We start from the raw sequence: 22,304 nt of genomic DNA, 5'->3' as shown, positions 1-22,304 counted from the left end.
TAAAGTTCAGTTTTGAACATGTTAAAATTTGAATTGGCTAACTTTTATTCAACATAGTATTGGAAGTCCTTGTCACAGTAACCAAAAAATAAAAAGAAATAAAAGGAATCCAAATTGGAAAGAAATAAGTAAAACTGTCACTGGTGGCAGATGACATGATACTATACACAGAAAATCCCAAAGACAACAACAAAAACTACTAAAGTTCATCAATGAATTAAGTAAAGATGAAGAATACAAAATTAATATACAGAAATCTGTTGAGTTTCTATACACTAACAATGAACTATTGGAAAGAGAAATAAACAATCCCATTTTGCATCACATCAAAAAGAATAAAACACCTAGGAAAAAATCTAAGGAGGTAAAAGACCTGTACTTGGAAAACGATAAGACACTAATGAAAAAAACTGAAAATGACACAAAAGGATGGAAAGATATTTCATGTTCGGGGACTGGAAGAATTAATATTGTTAAAATGACTATACTACCCAAAGCAATCTACAGATTCAATGCAATCCCTATCAAAATACCAATGGCATTTTTCACAGAACTAGAACAAATAATTTGACAAATTGTATGGAAACGCAAAGACACTGGAATGCCAAAGCAATCTTGAGAGAGAAGAACAGAGCTGGAGGTAACAGGCTCCCTGACTTCAGACTATATTACAAAGCTACAGTAATCAAAACAGTATGGTACTAGCACAAAAACAGACACATAGATCAATGGAACAGAACAGACAGCCCAGAAATAAACCCACACACTTATGGTTAATTAATCTACGACAAAGGAGGTAAGAATATGTAACGGGGAAAAGACAGTCTCTTCAATAAGTGGTCCTGGAAGGAAATGGACAGCTTACATGTAAAATAATGAAATTAGAATATTTTCTTATACCATATACAAAAATAAACTCAAAATGTATTAAAGAACTAAATGTAGGACCTCCCTAGTGTTCCAGTGGCTAAGACTCTGCTCTCCCAAAGCAGGGGGCCTGGGTTCGATCCCTGGTCAGGGAACTAAATCCCACATGCCACAACTAAGGGTTCACTTGCTGCAACTAAAGATCCCACATGCCGCAACTAAAAAAAAAAAAGATCCCGCATGCTGCAACTAAAGATCCCACGTGGCACAACGAAGATCCTGCACATGGCAACAAAGATTCCACATGCTGCAACTAAGACCCAACGCAGCCAAATAATTAATAAATAAATAAATAAATAAAAGAACTAAATGTAAGATGGAAAACCATAAAACTACCAGAAGAAAACAGGGGCAGAACACTCTGACATAATTCATAGCAATATTTTTAATATTTCCTTTCCTATAGCAATAGTTCCTTTCCAATATTTCCTTTCCTAAAGCAAAGGAAACAAATGCAAAACATAAAAAAAAGGGACCTAACTAAACTTAACAGCTTTTGCATAGCAAAGGAAACCACCAATAAAGTGAAAAGACAACCTACTAAATGGGAGGAAATATTTATAAATATTATGACTGATAAGGGGTTAATATCCAAAATATGTAAACTGCTCATACAACTCAATATCAAAAAAACAAACAACCCAATTAAAAAATGGGCAGAAGACCTGAATACACTTTTTTCTAAATAATACATACAGATGGCCAACAGGCACATGAAAAGATGCTCAACGTTGCTAATCATCAGAGAAATGGAAATCAAAATCACAGTGAGATATCACCTTACATGTCAGAATGGCTATTATCAAAAAGGCCACAAATAACAAATGCTGGCGAGGATGTGGAGCAAAGGGAACCCTTGTACATCATTGGTGGGAATGTAAATTGGTGCAAGTATGGAATACAGTATGGAGTTCCTCAAAAAACTAAAAATAGAACTACCATATGATCCAGCAATTTCACTCCTAGGTATAGATCCAAAGAAACTGAAAACACTAATTTGGAAAGATACATGCATCCCAATGTTCATAGCAGCATTATTTATAATCGCCAAGATATGGAAGCAACCTAAGTGTCCATCAACAGATGAGGGATAAAAAAGATATGGTGTACATATATACACAACAGAATACTTAGCCATAAAAAAGAATGACATTTCATCATCTGCAACAACAAAGATGGGACCTGGAGAGTATTATGCTTAGTGAAATAAGTCACACAGAGAAAGACAATTACTGTATGATATCACTTATATGTGAAATTTAAAAAATAAATGAATGAATATAACAAAACAAAAACAGACTCACAGACATAGAAAACAAACTAATGTTTACCAGTGGGGACAGGGGATTAACAGGTACAAACTACTATGTATACAATAAATAAGCTACAAGGATATACTGTACAACACAGGAAATATAGCCAATATTTTATAATAGATTTAAATGAAATATAATCTATAAAAATTTTTTATCAGTATGTTGTACACCTGAAACTAGTATTGTAAACCAACTTACACCTCAATTAAAAAATAAAGCTTCACACAAACAGAAAAGAACCCCCAAAAACAAAAAACTGAGACACCCAGTTGAATACAAGAAACTAGTGACAGTCGTAGCCTATTTTACTGGGGGACCAGAAAAATGTAGAGGAGACATTTTTATTGTAATACTTCTTGTATTGTTTAATTTTTTGCCACTAAGATGTGTACACATTATTTTGTAAATTAATAAACTACCAATAAGACAAATACTAATCACTGGATTGCTAAGCAAAGTCCATGTACATTAGTTACACTATTTCCTTCAGATTTTCACAGTTGTTATACTTTATATGCATACTTATTTTCAATAATTTATACTGCAAATACATACTGTCAATCCCACCACCACAAGTATCTAAATGCTCCCTCCACCTTGAAATCTTTAATGATCCTATTCTCCCCAGCCTCTCTTTCAGGTAGAAGGCTCCTTTCTCTCAATCCCTTCAACTCTTGCTCATAAGCAGCAAGCACTGTGATTAAGCACCTGGGCTCTGGAGCCAAACAGTCTGGATTCAAATCCAGCTTCTGCCACTAATTAGTTTGGGCAAATTAATTTTTCTGTGTCTCATTTCTTCATTTGTAAAACAGGTTATGTAAATCATTAATTACTTCAAGAGTTGTGGGGATTAAATAAGTTAATACAGATAAAGCCTTTCAAACAGAGTAACATACGATAGCATTTAATAAGGCAGCCAAAACAGGCTATCTCTACTCCCTGCTCTAAATTGGCAACTTAATCATAAGTACTGTTGAAAAGGATAGTTATAAAGTAACGAAAACATTAGGAACTAATGTGTGTGACTGGAAACATTTTAAAATAGTTTTAAGGTATATTCTTACTATAAATCTCACAAACTCATCATGCCATGACTGATGGCTTCAACCTATTTCTTAATGAGTTAGGCAAATTTTTTGTAAAAAGTCTTGTCATTTTTTTTGTTGTTGGTAGCCAAACAAAGCACTAGATAGCTAATCCACATGGCAAAAAATAAATTTCTTACAAGAAAAAACTACAGGGTCAAACAAAAAAAAAAACCAAAACCATCACTACAGGGTCCTACCGTTGCTATCCCGTTCGTGTATAGTTTTCCATGTAACAATATTCACACACAACAATCAAGTAACAAGTAAAATCAAATCTAGTAAGTGATAAGCAAAATATGTGGCAAAATATATAAACTGTAAGTGGAAAATCCGAATTTTGTATTGAATTTGTGTGTGTATATGAAAGTAAATGATACATATGTATACAGATGAGATAAAGAAGGCTAACAGTGATATCTGATGGGAGAGGTGATTTTTATTTTTAACATATTTCTATTTTTTTTAAATCTTCTTCAAAGAGCATGTACTGAATAGAATGCTTAGCAGAGTATTTAGCATATAGAAAGAAATGAATAAATGTTAACTCTTAGTAAAAAAGGACTTAAACTGCTAATAAAAAATTAAAATAGATCTCAGTTATCATTTACACACTTGCCATAAAACTTAAAAAAAAGACTTGATTTCAATTTCACTACCAACCAAATTCCCTACCATGGAATTAGTAAGTAGAGGAACTTACTAATGTACTGGCAATTGTATCATAATCAGGGATTCAGATAAACTGGAGGATATAAATGGTTCTGTGGATCACCATGAAATAATGTCATATTTAATATATTAAAATGTTTCTACCATCTTTTATTTAGCATGTTATGATATTTATTTTAAGATGATGTTCTTATAAGTATCTATCTGTTAAAAATACAGGTTTGGGTCTATAAAAACCAAGCTGTCAAATTAAGCACAACCAGCTGATATTATCAATATGTATTTGCAATTTATTAATTATATTTGTCCTATTCATTTTTTTGGTTACTGGTAAACAAAGTTGTAGAAAATAACTTGGAAGATATAGTACCTTAAATTGCTAAAATTCTGTATTTAACGTAATTTTTTTCCTCTGAGAACTGTAAGAAGACTGAAATTATCCAATTAAAGAAACAAAACTAAGTCCAACTTAAATTATTTATTTACATATTTAAATCTAGTGTATTATCTAAATTATTTGGCAAAAGAAAATACTGTCTGTCTCTTCTTTCTAGCTTTTCAAGATCAATAAAACTAAAAGCTGGTTCTTTGAGAAGATAAACAAAATTGATAAACCATTAGCCAGTCTCATCAAGAAAAACAGGGAGAAGACTCAAGTGAATAAAATTAGAAATGAAAAAGGAGAAGTTACAAAGACACTGCAAATACAAAGCATCCTAAGAGACTACTATAAGCAACTCTATGCCAATAAAATGGACAACCTGGAAGAAATGCACAAATTCTTAGAAAGGTATAACCTTCCAAGACTGAACCAGGAAGAAATAGAAAATATGAACAGACCAATCACAAGTAATGAAATTGAAGCTGTGATTAAAAAAATCTTCCAAAAAACAGAAGTCCAGGACAAGATGGCTTCACAGGTGAATTCTATCAAAAATTTAGAGAAGAGCTAACAACCATCTTTCTCAAACTCTTCCAAAAATTGCAGAGGAAGGAACACTCCCAAACTCATTCTATGAGGCTACCATCACCCTTATACCAAAACCAGACAAAGGTACTACAAAAAAAGAAAATTACAGACCAATATCACTGATGAATATAGATGCAAAAATCCTCAACAAAATACTAGCAAACAGAATCCAGCAACACATTAAAAGGATCATACACCATGATCAAGTGGGATTTATCCCAGGGATGCAAGGATTCTTCAATATACGCAAATCAATGTGATACACCATATTAACAAATTTAAGAAGAAAACCCATATGATCATCTCAATAGATGGAGAGAAAGCTTTTGGCAAAATTCAACACCCATTTATGATAAAAACTCTACAGAAAGTGGGCATAGAGGGAACCAACCTCAACATAATAAAGGTCATATACGACAAACCCACAGCAAACATCATTCTCAGTGTTGAAAAACTGAAAGCATTTCCTCTAAGATCAGGAAGAAGACAAGGATGTCCACTCTTGCCACTATTATTCAACATAGCTTTGGAATTCCTAGCCATGGCAATCAGAGAAGAAAAAGAAATAAAAGGAATACAAATTGGAAAAGAAGAAGTAGAACTGTCACTGTTTGCAGATGACATGATACTATACACAGAGAATCCTAAAGATGCCACCAGAAAACTACTAGGGCTAATCAATGAATGTGGTAAAGCTGCAGGATACAAAATTAATGCACAGAAATCTCTTGCATTCCTATATACTAATGATGAAAAATATAAAAGAGAAATTAAGGAAACACTGCCATTTACCATTGCAACAAAATGAATAAAATACCTAGGAATAAACCTACCTAGGGAGACAAAAGACCTGTAGGCAGAAAACTATAAGACACTGATGAAAGAAATTAAAGATGATACCAACAGATGGAGAGATATACCACGTTCTTGGATTGGAAGAATCAATATTGTGAAAATGACTCTACTACCCAAAGCAATCTACAGATTCATGGTAATCCCTATCAAATTACCAATGGCATTTTTCACAGAACTAGAACAAAAAATCTTAAAATTTGTAGGGAGACACAAAAGACCCCGAATAGCCAAAGCAGTCTTGAGGGAAAAAAGCGGAGCTGGAGGAATCAGACTCCCTGACTTCAGACTATACTACAAAGCTATAGTAATCAAGACAATATGGTACTGGCACAAAAACAGAAATATAGATCAATGGAACAGGATAGAAAGCCCAGAGATAAACCCACACGCCAATGGTCAACTAATCTATGACAAAGAAGGCAAGGATATACAATGGAGAAAAGACAGTCTCTTCAATAAGTGGTGATGGGAAAACTGGACCGCTACATGTAAAAGAATGAAATTAGAACACTCCCTAACACCATACACAAAAATAAACTCAAAATGGATTAGAGACCTAAATGTAAGACCGGACACTATAAAACTCTTAGAGGAAAACATAGGAGGAACACTCTTTGACATAAACCACAGCAAGATCTTTTTTAATCCACCTCCTAGAGTAATGGAAATAAAAACAAAAATAAACGGGACCTAATGAAACTTAAAAGTTTTTGCACAGCAAAGGAAACCATAAACAAGACAAAAAGACACCCGTCAGAATGGGAGAAAATATTTGCAAACGAATCAACGGACAAAGGATTAATCTCCAAAATATATAAACAGCTCATGCAGCTCAATATTAACAAAATAAACAAACCAATCCAAAAATGGGCAGAAGACCTAAATAGACAGTTCTCCAAAGGAGACATACAGATGGCCAAGAAGCACATGAAAGGCTGCTCAACATCACTAATTATTAGAGAAATGCAAATCAAAACTACAGTGAGGTATCACCTCACACCAGTTAGAATGGGCATCATCAGAAAATCTACAAACAACAAATGCTGGAGAGGGTGTGGAGAAAAGGGAACCCTCTTGCACTGTTGGTGGGAATGTAAGTTGATACAGCCACTATAGAAAACAGTATGGAGGTTCCTTAAAAACCAGAAATAGAATTACCATATGCCCCAGCAATCCCACTGCTGGGCATATACCCAGAGAAAACCAAAATTCAAAAAGACACATGCACCCCAGTGTTCACTGCAGCACTATTTACAATAGCCAGGTCATGGAAGCAACCTAAATGCCCTTCGACAGACGAATGGATAAAGAAGATGTGGTACATATATACAATGGAATATTACTCAGCCATAAAAAGGAACGAAATTGGGTCATTTGTAGAGATGTGGATGGACCTAGAGACTGTCATATAGAGTGAAGTAAGTCAGAAAGCAAAAAACAAATATCATATATTAACGCATATATGTGGAACCTAGAAAAATGGTACAGATGAACTGGTTTGCAGGGCTGAAATTGAGACACAGAAATAGAGAACAAACGTATTGACACCAAGGGGGGAAAGTGGCGGGGGGTGGGGGTGTGTTGAATTGGGAGAGGGGGATTGACAGGTATACACTGATGTGTATAAAATGGATGACTAATTTTAAAAAAACATATCTTTTCAGATACATTTCTATATAATCTGCTAAGAGAAGCAAAATAAAAAATTAAAATTAAGAAAGGTGAAAATTAAGGGATGGGAAAAATCAAATTGACATTAGTTTTCTCTTCTAATTCATCTCATCTATGTGTTCCTTGTAACTCTCTAGCTTGAAAGCTTGAAATTTAATAAGTCACTAAAATGGAATATCATATTCTTTATTAGCACAGCATATTAGGCCCTCTATGATCTGGCTCCATAAGCTGGTCCTTCCACTCACAGCTGTCATTACTTTTCTATATATAACTAGCACTCTAGCCAAACTAAACTACTGACCATTCCCTAGCTATATACAGTGACTTTTTTGCCTTTGCACTTTTGAATATGCTATTCTTGTTGCCTGGAATGACCTCTACATCAACTTAGTTTATCAACTCCTGTCTTTCCGTTTTCATCTCGAATACCTCTACACTGCCTATCAAATAATAAGCACTGTAAATATATGTTTAATATAAGGAACAGTACCTGTCTTACTACATTAACCATACACTACCTTCTATTATGCTTTTAAATACTGTACCCATCCCTTAAGAGAGGATATGGTATCTGAATTCAACCCAATTAATACATACTGAGTTTCTCTGCACTTGAAGAGCTTATTTCTAGAAACACAGAAATGCGTAAGAAAATCTTAAACTTTGGTGAGGCAAACAGATAACTTCAATATCATGGTATTCAAAAACTTCAATACAAATCATACGAATACAAAAAGTGGGTTAAGAACAGAAGAATATAACCAAGCTGAAAAGAAGAGGGGGGAAGAAATGTGCAGTTTTCCTGAGGAGATGACTGCTGAGTCTTTTAAAAACAAGCAGCAATTCTGACTTGATATAACTGAATATTTATTTGATTTTTATTAGCTCATTTATTTCATTAGTTCAAGAATTACCAAACAACCATCATAATACAGATAGACAGACACATCACTACCATAAATTTTTTAAGTGCTATAACCAAATACAAAACAAAGAATCACGGAATACAGTGAAAAAAGCAATTAATTCTGTATCAGGCTTCATAGAGGAAGTAAAATCTAAGCTGAGCCTCAGAAAATAATTAGGATTTCACTAGACATAGAAAAAAGAAACAGACAAGTAGATAAGAAGGCACTCCAGATGTTTTGAAATTGCTCTGAATTTGATGACGTTAACAGTCAATGACTGTAAATGAAATTCTAGAGAAAGCCAATGTCTAGTTCAACACAAGTGTCACTGACAAAACCAGAATTAAACTCACTTTACTCACAAAGTTAAGACATCTTCAGTACAGTAAGCCATATATTAATTCTTTCAGAGTTCTAGAATACCAAGGGGGCTATTTCCAGGACATTTTTCCTCTTAATTTAATGCAGTGCAAAACTATTACTTAATAAAGTCTCTTTGAACACCTAATAGAATAAACACAAGCATAACATAAGAATATTTATCTTCAGGTACTATTCAAATTCTGTTATTTCTGTTAAAGGCCTAATTTTTCCTTCAATTAACTGGAATTTTCTCTAACCAAACATCATCATAATTTATTGGATGTTTGTTAATTTTGTGGTTTAAAACTATGGTTCTTAAGCTTTTTTTGGCTCTGTGCTCCTCTGCTGACCTAATAAAGTTCTGCACCCTCTCCCTAGAAGAACTAAAATGTAGGCACCTGCGCATACTCCCACACACACTTTGGCATACTGTATGGAGTAGGGGATGTTTTAGAACTCTAATTAAAAACTTTAAACTTTATAAAGGCTTGAACTCATACTGAACTATAAAAGAGAAACACAAAATTTAAAAATCAACCAAAAGACTATGAGGTCAATTAGTACATTACTCTGCCTGATATAGTGCAGAGCAATGCTATGAGAGCTAACCTTGGATCTCCTTTCATTGCTCCCCCAAATCAAATGAGAAACACAAATAGCATTATTATCCACAGCTGATACATGATGTAAGATCATACAAATAGGTTTAAATGAATAAAAGCGACGGGAATAGTCTTAGGTCTTTAACTTAAGCCTTTTTAAAATTTTGGTACTATTTAACACATTAGCCCTATGTAACAGGGATTACTCATAGAATACTTTAACATAATTCTAAATTAAAATAGAGATTGCTCCGTGTAATAGTCTATGACAAACACATGACTTCCAAGGTCTTTCCATTCTTTAGTAGCATGCCTCCTCACCCCTCCCCCAACACTATCCCTCACTTGTTACCACTTACTTCTTCAAGCTGTATTCCACATGAAGACATGAATATATGAATCTGCTTCTTAATTCTCTCCTACCTTCCCTTCATTCTGTAACCCAAAATACAATGCTAATAAAGGTTGACAAGTATAAGAGCAGTGATAAAAAAATACTCCAATGAGAGAAAAAATTTTAATTCTGATGGGAAATCAATCATGAAACAGTGTTACTATATCCTGAAGTATCACTCCTAGAACTTTATTGTACATAAAAATCATTTATGGAGTTTATTAAAAGTGTAGCTTCCTAATCCCCACCCTGAGATTCTGAGTTAACAGATTTAAATATGCTATTCTGGGACCAAGGAATCTGCCTTTAACACAATTCTTACACTGGTGATCTGGGAAACACCTTCTCACTTAATTCTAAATCAACATTTATAGAAGTCAAACAGCAACAAACCAAGCAGAAAAAGTCCCTGCCCTCATAGATTTTATATTCTAGTGAAAGAGAAGAGAAAGATATATAAATCATATTGTATGTGAGGTTGAAATAAATGCTATGAAAGAAAACAAAGAAGGTTAAGACAGAGGGAAAGCCTTGCAGATAAGGCAGCAACAACAGAAGAAAGGAGGGAACCAGGAAACTAGTTTATCTGTGAGGAGAGCCAAATTTAAACCTGCTTTTCCTCAAGCACAAGTATTCAAGAGAGATATAAAATGTTTTCAGGGGCTTCCCGGTGGCACAGTGGTTAAGAATCTGCCTGCCAATGCAGGGGACACGGGTTCAAGCCCTGGCCCAGGAAGATCCCACATGCCTCAGAGAAACTAAGCCCGTGCACCACAACTACTGAGCCTGCGCTCTAGAGCCCGCAAGCCACAACTACTGAGCCCGTGTGCCACAACTACTGAAGCCCGCATGCCCCACAACAAAGGGTAGCCCCCACTCGCCCCTACCAGAGAAAGTCTGCGCACAGCAACGAAGACCCAATGCAGCCAAAAAAAAATAAATTAAAAATTAAAAAGAAAAAAATGTTTTCAACTTTGTTTACTGTTTATATTCTAATATTTTTATCTTCCAATTTTAGTAATTCGTATGTTAAAAATTGGGCTTGTGGGCTAACAGGGAAACAATCTATAACTATTTCTAAGGGAAAACGTTTCTATGTAATAAGTTTTTGAGATGATTTCTCTTCTCAGCACAAAATGAAATGGATTTGTTCTTATTTTTAGAACAAACATGGGAATAGACCCTGAATTCACCAGGAATTGTATATTTAGCAATTATATCCTTTACTGTATCCTTTACTGTATTTGATAGGCAATCTACTATCGAAATTGAAAAGCAGTTTAAAAACATAAAGCATGAAATGCCACAGGGAAAATCCAGTATTCTACCTGCATGCACATTTTGTAAGAGAGATTTTCTTTCTGATCTCAACTTCAAAAAGCTGAGAATGCACACCATTATCATAAAAGTCAATGTACTAGGCTAGTATAGATTGTAAAACTGGAACAAAACTGTTTACCTTTAAAGCTTTTGCAAACCCAAACTGTAGTTATTATAAACTGGGATGTTACCATTTGAAGAAATGGTATCTAGCAGATGAGATGTATCTGAAAGAGAAAGGGGGCTATCTTTTGGAAATAGAAGATCCACAAAACACTTCGTCTGCTAAATAGCAACTCAAACACTTTCTGCATTATATCTTGGCAACGTTTTTTCACTGATTCTAATTTAGAAGGCTTAAACTCCCACAAAAGAGCAATATTAGTAAAGTAGTACTTACAAAGTATAGCAAGAGGTAAATAGTTTTACCTTAAACTGGTTTATCTCAATCTGTATTCTCATCTTTTTTTTTTTTTTTATCTTTTAGAGGGATGCCTAGACAGAAATGAAAAGGTCTAAATCCCCAGATATACTAACATTTGAAGAGATATAAAAGAAACTATCAGAGAGTTATTTTTGTCTGAAGGTACATTCAGATGGCTCTACTCAAAAGCTTTAAATATGAAAGTTTGGGGTGAGTTCTTAGCACTAGCTATTCCAACCCTTTAAAACTGCACTTACAGAATCTGTAGATTTTATGTTTTGAATGGTATTATAAAAAATAACAACAGTGACACATGGTCATTGTAGAAAAAAAGTAGAAAGTGGAAGGGAAAATTAATCATCCACAGCTGTACCACCCAGTTACAACATTTAACATGACTGTACTGCCTTAAAACTTTGATGATACTTATTTTTAACCCAATTCTTATTCAAAGTTGTAAATACTAATTGCCTTTAAATAAAATCTTTTATTAACTATAAAAGTAATATGCTTATTATAGAAAATCTAGGACATACAGAAAATTAAAAGAACAAAATGAAAAATACCCAGGATCTTTCTACTTAGCAATAACCACTATTAATACTTCATTGGCCTTCCTAAGTCTTTTTGCAAAGTGTATATGCTTAATATCCTGACTTTTTTTTTGCGGTACTCGGGCGTCTCACTGTTGTGGCCTCTCCCGTTGAGGAGCGCAGGCTCCGGACGCGCAGGCTCAGCGGCCATGGCTCACGGGCCCAGCCGCTCCGCGGCATGTGGGATCTTCCCGGACCGGGGTACGAACCCATGTCCCCTGCATCAGCAGGCGGACTCTCAACCACTGCGCCACCAGGGAAGCCCGTATCCTGACTTCTAAGCACGATTAATTTTGTAACACTCACGGGTCCCGGGTGGAAGATGATATAACAAAGGGCTTGGTTATATATAATACTACCACTGGGGTTTATTAGTGTTTCCCATTAAAAAAAAAAAAAAAAAAAAAAGAACGACTTCAAGTAACTTAATATATATTTTAAAGATTCATATTATTATGGAAGTTCCTTGGAAATAAAAACAGCTATTATTTGTTCTCTAATCCTGTGGAGAGAGCCTAGAGAGGATTTGAAAACTAAAACACAAATATGAAAAGGACCTAATCTTCTCTCCAAAAACATGATTTCTTTTCCCTGCTCTAATTTTTTTCTTAGAAATAAAAATAAATACAAGGGCACAAATACAATGAGAAACGAACTTTAAGGCAAAACACACTACAATCTATTAGGGCATTTTTACTGTATTAGATCTAAATCATTTCCAAATTATTATTTTCAAATGGAACAAAATCTCCTAAAATACTAAAGTCTGTAAGTTTACTATATTCCAACTAACACCTTTTATTTATTCCAGAATAAACTCTTTTCAGCTTCTTTAACTGCCTCTTCTCAATTAAGTATTTCAGTTTTTAATACACATTATACACACTTCAATCATATTTTTCTAATATTTCCAAATTTAAGATAAGTCAATCCTTACACAAAGTTCTGCCTTTGGTCCCCTTGTTTTTTTTTACTAGACTCTGTCCTGGGCAATCTCATTCCCTCCCATTTCTTCAACCATCATCCTTCTGCAGGTTAATTCCTCATTAAACACCTCTAATCTAGCTCTAGTCACTCTGCTGAGCTCCATATTCTGCCTTCTAATTATTCTGAGCTGCACATCTTCAAATGCATGCTCCTCTCACATTCCCTCGGCATCACCATCACCTGGGCTCAAATTTATTTTGGCCCTCATCCTCTCCATCACACCCACATCCAATAGCTTGCCATTATACCACTTCTACTTGCTGAATTTACTTCTCTTGTATCCTTATTTATTATTTGTTTCTACTGCTTATTATCTCTTGATGGTATTAACTCCAGAGCCTTTTAATTGGTTTCCTTTCTCCATTCTCTCTCCTTCCATTTCAGCCTTCAAACCTCAAAATACTAGTAAAATCATGTCACTCCCTTAGCTAAAACCCGTGATGAATCTACACTGTCTACATTCTAAATTCCTTAGCAAGCAAACAAGGTCCTCCATAATTAGTCCCAGCTTACCTTTCTAGACTTATCTGCCATGACAGTACCTCATCATCCTACACTCTAACCAACCACTGGGTATAAACTATTCCTCTGGAATACACTGTACTCTCCTGCTTCCATACATGTAATTGTTTACCTACCACCTTGAAGTAAGGGATAAAGTCATGTCTATCATTGTAACTACAGGGCTTTACATACTACTTATCATAGCATAGGTCAAATAATTGTTTAATGAACTCCTCAACGTTACCTATCAATAGTCTACTCACCTTCCAAAATTATGACCTCTAGAATAAAATGTAATAAAACATTTTTCAATGCCAACTTCCCCACCTCCCCAGAGTAGTTGATCCCTCCTCTGCACTCTCCTAACACTCTATAATAAAGCTTATCACAGTAGTCCTCAGAGTATGCACGCTTAGAATATACAGCTGGATCCTTGAACAACAGGAGTTTTAACTGCGTGAGTCCACTTATATGCGGATCTTTTTCAATGGTAAATACTATAGCACTACAGGATCCTCAGCTGGTTGAATCCGCGGATGCAGAACCCCAGATAGGGAGGAACCAAGTGTACAGACAGCCTACGGAGGGCCAAGTTAGACATAGATTTTTGACTGCATCGAAACCAAGATATACCATCAAAAATCCAAAAGTGATTATGCTCTCCTTGTTCGTAGGGAGAAAAACCTTAGGTACTAGATAGAATCTCGTCAATTAAGGGTTTCCTTCCATAATTTGTTTTAAGCCTTTTGTATCCCCTAGCAAAAAATCATACAACTAAATATATCAATATTTCAGGATATTCTGCAAGCAGTCCCATGACTTCCAGGTGTTCTGACAATGGAACAAGTTTGAAAATCAGTTTTAACACATTTTACATTTTACCATAACTGTGTATGTACCCTTTTTTAAACTTCTTGGGCCAGGAATTGTCCCTTAAGTCATAGAACAAAGCAGGTGCTCAATAAATGTATTGTTAGTTGAAATCCTTCATCCTTTCATCACTGCACTTAAACATTTTCTGAACCTTCTTAAATAGCACTTTTTGCTTTTTGAAGAATAGCAACTATAATAAATAGAACTACGTGGAGTATCAAACTCTAACATTCTATAGTTCTGCACAAGAAGCAAATCCAGATTCTATTACCAAAGGGCCCCAATTTTTAGATTTACATTAAAAAGACAGAATTACAGAATCCAGTGGGGATGGGGGAGTTGGACTACTAGGGAGTAAGAAGTACCTTGTTAAAATTCCCAATTACTTTCTGGATTTTGATCTTAATTGAGAATAAACACGTCAACAAATTTCAAATTTAACTGAAGAGGAGATTAAAATCAGTGTACAAAATCCATTTGTATTTCAATTACTGCTTGTACTTGGAAACCTCTATTTTTAAATTTTTGAGGCTTCATGATGATGCTTTTGTACGCTCATGCCCAACTAAAAAGCAATTACAAAACTAAATAATCTTTAGCTGTATTTTAAGAAAGCCTTTTTTTTAACAGCCCATTACATGTACCACTTTTTAACAACTTAATTCAGAAATCAACTGTAATTTTAACAAGGATATATAATATTCAAGCTTATTTTCACCAAAATATTATTTTCAATGGCCAAAATTAAAATTTCAAGTTCAGCACTGCTGGGGTCACTGGCACATCGATGCCTCTTCTATAACTACAAGCTTTTAAAACTACATAGCAAAATTCTTAAAGCTTTCAAAAATATTTTAAAATTTAAAAGCTTTCAAAAATATAATTTAAAATTCAGAAGAGGCAAAAATTCTTATTAGACATAACTTCCCAACTATTAAGTATTTTCTATTCATTTCCACTTAGTAGCTGATTTTCTCCCTATTTCTAATGCTAATTGTTATTTCTCTCAGTTGCCCCAAATACATGAATGAGATCCCTTCTAAAATACAACTCTGAGACGAAGTATGCTAAGTCTTAGTCCTAGTTCTATCACAAATATTATATATAAAACATATTGCTATATATTACTTATATTAAATATGATAAAATTATAAATCTTTTATAGATCATATACATGTAGTCCTATTATAACACCACAAAAAGCAGACCAAAAAATTTAGAAATTTTAACAGGATAAAACAAAAATAGAATATACTAAAGTTGTGATATTTTCTTCCCTCTCCCCAACTGGTCATCCTGCATACCTCCTAGAGAGCAGACACTACCCTGGAGAGACCATACTGTAGCCAGACGAAGTACCTGTAGTACCCAGAAACACTATGCTGTGCCATGCCTTGCATTCACTGTAGTTCAGCATTCTGGAATGCCCCTCTCAAACCCTCCAAAAAAAATCCAGAAGCAATCTTCAACTTCCTTAAGAATCAGTTCAAGTATAAACTTCTCTGTACCTTTTAACTCCATTATAGAATCATCATCTTTTGAAAAGCATCTGTTTCCCTACTCAACTATACACCACTGAAGAGTAGGGAACTTCTCTTTTGATATCAGGGCTCTGAATGTCCAGCTCTGGCAGATACATATTTGTACAATCAACACTCTCATAGCACAGATGAAGAAACTGAGATTTAAGTTATACAATGTGCTCAAGGTACTAATGTCATTGGGTTGCTCTGTAATGATAATGTGGCACCCTCTATATCTAATGTATGTGATTTCTTGCTCACTAAAAGGCTCAGTAGTGTATGGAGCAGCTGTAAAATTCTCCTTACAGTAAATTTCAAAATAAGGGTTAATTCAATATCTTACAAACATATACTAGAAGACAAAAGAGAACAAATGATAATATCTAAGTGACTGTTTTTCATTACTAAAATACCATATACCACTTATTTATAAATAAGGTATCTGAGTCACCTATTTGCTGAAAATCATACTCATGTGCCCAGTCTATAGAATATTGTTCTGGAGCATCTATATTTACTAATTGCATACAAAACAGTTATAACCTATGGGTTTCTGAAAGTTGTGCCCACTCAAAGCATTTATTTAGTAATGACTCAGATTGTAGGCTAGTACAGAAAAAGAAATGATTTTCTAGCATCTACAAGTGTGGTTTGTCAAATCTATTATTTACAAAATGTTTGTATACATCAAATACCAAAAAATTTAGGAAGTCAAATTTTTAATTATCTCTTTGAGACCATCACATTACTTTTTGCTACTAAACTGCAAGAATTTTCTCTCTCTTGGACTAAGAACATCAGAAATACATTATTATGTTTATAAACAAAAGAATGTTTTGAGTTCTAAGTATGGATTCTATTAGATCATATGGGAATACAGTATTCTGAACATTAGTCACTAGGAATGATTCAAAGCATTCAGAAATTTACCTTTATGTGAAGAGAAACAGTCTCCCTGCTCTTTTGCAGGGCTTAAGAAACACTATATACAAAATGTTTCTGAAAACACCTGTAATTTATTCAAACCTATAAGCAACTTCTTAGCACTTTGATGCAGCCATTCTCCAGCCTCATTCTAAACACCCGTTTCCAATCTGTAAAACTAGATGCTTGGACTAGAACTCTATGGTTTATTCCAGGTCTAAAATCTTGTGACATCAATTTGGAAGATATTTTACTACTTAAAAATAATGACATGTGAAAGGACTGTTTCTTATGTGAGTCATAACCATAAAACACTGTGGAGACAAGGGTAATGAACACACTACACAAATATAATGTCGCTAAATAAAACATTAAAAGTAATATACAAGACAAACTTGGGAATTATTCTATTACCAAATAATCCTACATTATGAATGGATTCAAGAAGAGGCTCCTTAGTTTAAATACAGCTGCCCTAATGAGTCAAGCGCTATGTTAACCATTGTTTTCAGTGAAAGAAGTCACTGATAGTCTCGAAAACAGCATATGGGAAGCCAGTGACAGATTAGATTATTTTAAAATTACAGTTATAATCAAGGACCAAAAAATTAACACAACTTTTCAGGAGCTATTAGATAAAAGCACTAGTACACTTCCCAGTTTCAGATATGAGAATATTCATTTTATTCAGCTACCACTACTAGTATTATAATGATTAAAACTTATCTTGGGCCAACTATATGGGACTGGCACTTTCGACTTTACATTTATTAATGCATTTAATCCTACAGCAACCCATTAGTTAGGTACTGTCATTATGCCCATTTTACAGATGAAGAAACTGAGGCCAAAAAGGTAAAGTGACTTGTTCAAGTTCACTTCCACTAGTAAAGAGTCAAACAACTGGTTCACTTCAACCACGATTTCCAACAACATTCAATTATTTTTCTATTCCTGAAAAATTTCCGATAGAGAAATTAATTTGGCTCATTATCAATTACAGAATTATAAATTAATACGTGTATTTTAGTAGCTTCCTGTGCTATATTATTTCCTCTTACGAAAGAAAAATAATTGACTCTGGATATATGGGTGGAGTATACCAAGAGCATCGTGCCATCTGAACTGCCTGTGACTTCTGGTAGAATAGATACCAATACCGAAACGTATTAAAAATTTTGTGTTGATGCAAAAATTCAGTCTGCTCAGATGAAGCTGAGAAAAAAGACCAGGAGTACGCCACAGTAATTGTTAACCATTTAATTACACGCTATAAAATCTCCGATGGCCGACTTGAGCAGTAAAGTTATTATTTTAACAGTCTGAAATCACCCTTTTACACGAGCCAGAATTAATTTTCTAACGGTATTTCATTCCAAAAACGTTTAAAATTTTCTTGCCAAAACTGTCTAAAAGTTGCAGGTCCAACTTCCATCCCACTTAAACTTTTCCTCTCCCTACTCCTGTAATTCTTCCTACGGGCACCATTTCACTTTACTTCTAAAAACTTTACCTGCTCTTCGGCACTCGCGACTCGGCTTCCGTCTCGGATTCTTCACGTCTGGGCGTAGGGTTCTCTCAGCCCACACCCACCACACCCCTGCGGGCCCCCGCCCAGCGCTGCTCCTCCTCCCGGGGTTCTCCAGCACCGACTCAGCACCTATCAGCGACGCCCCCCGGCCCCTGGCCCAACCCATCCTCGGACACGTGCGAGGGTGTGTTTGTGTCAGCCCGTCAGTCCCGCCAGGGACGGGGCTCACTCACCGAGACAGAAGCATCAACTTCTGCTCCAGCATCATCTCCAGCTTCTGGCCCTGTTTGGAGATCCAGTGGTCCACTCCATGCAGGCGGTAGCACGTCTCCAGCATCAACCTGAAGTCCGCCACGAACTCGGTGATGCCACCGTATTGGCCGCTGGCGAACTTCTCCTCCATCTTCAGCAGACACATGCCCTTCCCGGGCTGCTGCCGGAGGGCGCGACTGCCCCGGCCCCCGCTGCGCGGCCCCTCGGCCGCCTCCTCCTCCCCAGTGGCAACGCCCCCCAAGGGCTGCAGGAAGGGGGAGGTGAGGCCTCGGTGCTTCTCCTGCAGAAACTCGCCCAGGATGCGGTAACCCTGCTGCAGCTCGTTGGTCAGCTCCTGCTCCTTGCAGACACCGCCCCCGACCACCATCGCCTCCTCCTCCTCCTGGTCGTCCGCGTCCTCCCTCGAAGAGGCACTCCTTCCTCGGGCCGGCCCTGAGGCCGGGGCCGCCGCTGCCACCAACTCGTCGTCGTCCTCTTCCTCGGCCGCCGGTGGCGGCCGCTCCTCCTCCCCGGCCGGCTCCATCTCCCCCGGCGTCCCAGGCACGCTCATGCCCCCGGCAGGCCCAGCTTGGGCGGTGTGGAGCGGACGCTCGAGGCGCCGGGGCACGCGTGAGCGCGGGCCGCTTCCTCAGGGCTCGGCTGCGCCGCGCAGCCCCAGCCGCATCGGTCCTCGCTCTCCTCTGCCGCCGGCTCGGCTCGGTGCGCGCGGGGGTCTCGAGCTCGCCGCCAGCGGGGCGGGGTTACATGGCGCGCGGAGGAGGGGGGAGAGAAGAGGAGAGCCTAGGTGCCCTCCTCTCCCCTCCCCCCGGCGGCGGCGCGCGCGCGGCCCTTGCCTGCCTCACCCCTCCGCGCCCCGCCCGGCTACTCTTCACCCGCCAGGCCCGGCTTGGCCTCCGCGGCCTCGGCGCCCCACCCCCTCCCGGGCCGGCTTGAGGGCTGGGAGGGGGCGAGGGGGAAGGGGGGGTTTCCTCTGGCCTCCCCGGAGGGGGCCGAAGCACAGGGCAGCCGCGGCTCGGGCTCCTCCTCCTCTCCCTCACACCCCCTCCCGCCCCTCTCTACCTGCGGGGGACCCGGGCAGGAGGAGGTGGCGCGCGGACGGGGCCCGGCGACAACTGTCAGTTAGAAGCCCTGCTGGGCGGGGGGAAGAGAAGGGGGAGGGCACTCAGGCCCCCCCCCTCCAGGTTGGGGCGAGCTGTGGAAAGACGCAAAGAAAGAGGCACCGTCGCCGTCCACGGTGAGCATGCGTAGTACAACACCACCAGCCCGACTTCACGTCCCGCCCCGCTAAGCGAAAGCAAGGACTTAGTCTCAGCTTCAGGCCCTGAGGCCTGGTAGGTTGCACGGACCAATGATGTCATCAGCTTGTAGACGACTGTAAGGGGCGGAGTGAAGAGGGAAGCAAGGCGCCTGCGCAGCTTTGCTTGCCACCTCCTGAGAGGGAGGCCGAAAGGGTTTTTAAATCAGGTGCTGCAAGAGGATATTTCTTTTGTGAGACCCCTATTAGCGCTAAAAGGTAAAATTAATCCTGAAGGAACTTGCTAGATAACCTTCATCGATGGAAAGTGAATTGTAAGAAGGCATAAAATGTAAATCCAATCCTTTTGTAAAAAAGTTCTCTTTGCACACTCCCTCCCCCTGTGACTGCCGGTTTTTCAATATAAAACTAGAATTTTGAGAAGTCTAGAAAGGAGGTTGAAGGACTCGACCAACTGAAACATGTTCACATGGAAAAGGAAAGGAGATGATCTGTGGAACTTGAATTTCTCAAACTCCTCTTCCCAGGTCTTAACATCAATTCCTGTTTTGGAAATTAATCCCATGTTTTGCGTTAGCGAAAAACATTTCCACCCTCTCGATTTTTGACATCTGCTAAGAGTAAAGGAAGGGAATGGGACCTCATTTTTAAAAATCCTTGGGACTGAAAACAGTCTTCAGATATTTCAAATCTAAGCTGTGCAGCATGACCTTACAATCTCACTACACATTTTAAAATTACTGTTTAGGGAATGTCTAAAAAGTGAACTTATCATTCCATTAGTTGTCATATTGCTTAAAGTGAGGAGAAAGGAACTAATGGGTCCTTAAAGCAGTTATTACTATCTTCTCACGTTCTATTTTAAAGATGCACATATTACTTTTTCTCCTTACACAGAACTCTCTTGCTTTAAACCTGGAATTACTTGAATACAAAAATCAAAATTTTAGAAAGCAAGTGGGGACTTCCCTGGCGGTCCAGTGGTTAAGACTCCGCACTTCCGCTGCAGTGGGGGTGGGTGGTGGCGTGGGTTCATCCCCGGTCGAGAAACTGAGATTCCCACATGCCACGCGGCGAAGGCCAAAAAAAAAGGGAAAGCTGTATAATGAAATGATTGGGATATACTGACTATTATGATTGTTTACTTCCCGTTAATATGGACTTTTAAAGCACTGATAAAATTCAAACTTAAAAGCTTTTTTTTGGTCCAGTTAAGTTAGACAGCAGCCTTAGGTAAAAGTTAACTGGGAACACTTGAGGTTTTAGGGTATTGACACTACCACCGCCACCAAGCACACCCATCATCTAGTTTCCACGGTCTCCTCTCACCTCATCAGACATTTGTGGTGTATTAGGCATTTACAGCATTCTCTCTCCATAGAGCCCATACATGTACCTCAGCTCAGGAACAAAGGCAGAGACCAGTCTGACTTCAGGGACTGACAGCCAAAACTGTGTCTGACTGAACGTCCCTCATTTCCTTTGACAAAGCCCAAGAATCTGCACCCATCTCACCCCAGCAAATATCACCTCTTTCTCTTTAGCCACCAACCCTATTTCACGACTCTCGGATAATATTAGCTTGCATTTATCAAACACTGTGCCACTAAGCACTTCATATTCGTTACCTCCTTTAATTCTCACAATCCTATGAGCTACGTATTATGGCCATTTCACAGATGGAGAATTGTTTAGGTTAAAAAAGTAGTTTGCCAAAATTCAAATCTAGGTCTGTCGTACTTCAAAATTCTCCAGGTGCCTAATTCCAAGTCATATGGTAGATTTTCCAGTTCCTCATGTACCAGAGTGTAGGGAATTGCTAGAAATGTTTACCAAGGGCTTCTTAATTAAGGGATACTAATTAAGATAAAGAGGTGCAGGTGAGTAGAAGAAACCTCAGCTATAGGTCATGGAGAGGCCAAATTGACTGAGATCTTAGCTAGTATGAAAATAGAATCAGGTGCTTGAACTTTTAGAATATAGATAAGTAAGAAGAAAAACTGCCTTTCCATCCCACCATCCAGAGAAAACCTCTATTACAGTAATATCAATACTTTGTAGTGGGGTTTTTCTATTTATTCATCTATACTTTAAAATTTTATCTTAAATAAACTTAAAATTGTGACTATACTGTACCTAATGTCCTTTTCTTTTTTCTCTCATTAACAATAAATAATTGTAGGGAATGTACAAGAATTGCGTATCTAAAATCTCAACTTCATATCTGTCCACAATGGCCTAGATGGCCTGCTCATGAACTTGTAGGAGGTGAAACAGAGATTCTAATGTAAAAGGAATTCCAAACCATAAAAAAGAACACAGCAGAAGTAA

At 37.6% G+C, this 22,304-nt stretch overlaps 1 protein-coding gene across 4 annotated transcripts in view; it reads right to left on the bottom strand.

Annotated features, from left to right (window-relative positions):
- Positions 1-19,992, bottom strand: part of KIAA2026 (KIAA2026 ortholog) — a 104,322-nt gene extending 84,330 nt beyond the window's left edge. Inside the window, exon 1 of one of the 4 annotated variants that reach the window (XM_029202467.1) lies at positions 18,679-19,992. In XM_029202467.1, coding sequence (XP_029058300.1) covers positions 18,679-19,268 — 590 coding nt within the window. In that variant the 5' untranslated portion in view covers positions 19,269-19,992. Of the gene's footprint in view, positions 1-18,427; positions 18,532-18,678 lie in introns of those variants that run through there. The other 3 variants (XM_029202470.1, XM_029202468.1, XM_029202471.1) reach the window with 3 other exon arrangements.
- Positions 19,993-22,304: the final 2,312 nt, after the last annotated feature.

This window comes from Monodon monoceros, unplaced genomic scaffold (genome assembly GCF_005190385.1).
Source record: "Monodon monoceros isolate NGI ecotype Baffin Bay Population unplaced genomic scaffold, NGI_Narwhal_1 Super_Scaffold_5, whole genome shotgun sequence".
Taxonomy (NCBI): domain Eukaryota; kingdom Metazoa; phylum Chordata; class Mammalia; order Artiodactyla; family Monodontidae; genus Monodon; species Monodon monoceros.
Note: the sequence above shows the minus strand (reverse complement) of the source record. Positions and strands in the feature narration are given on the sequence as shown.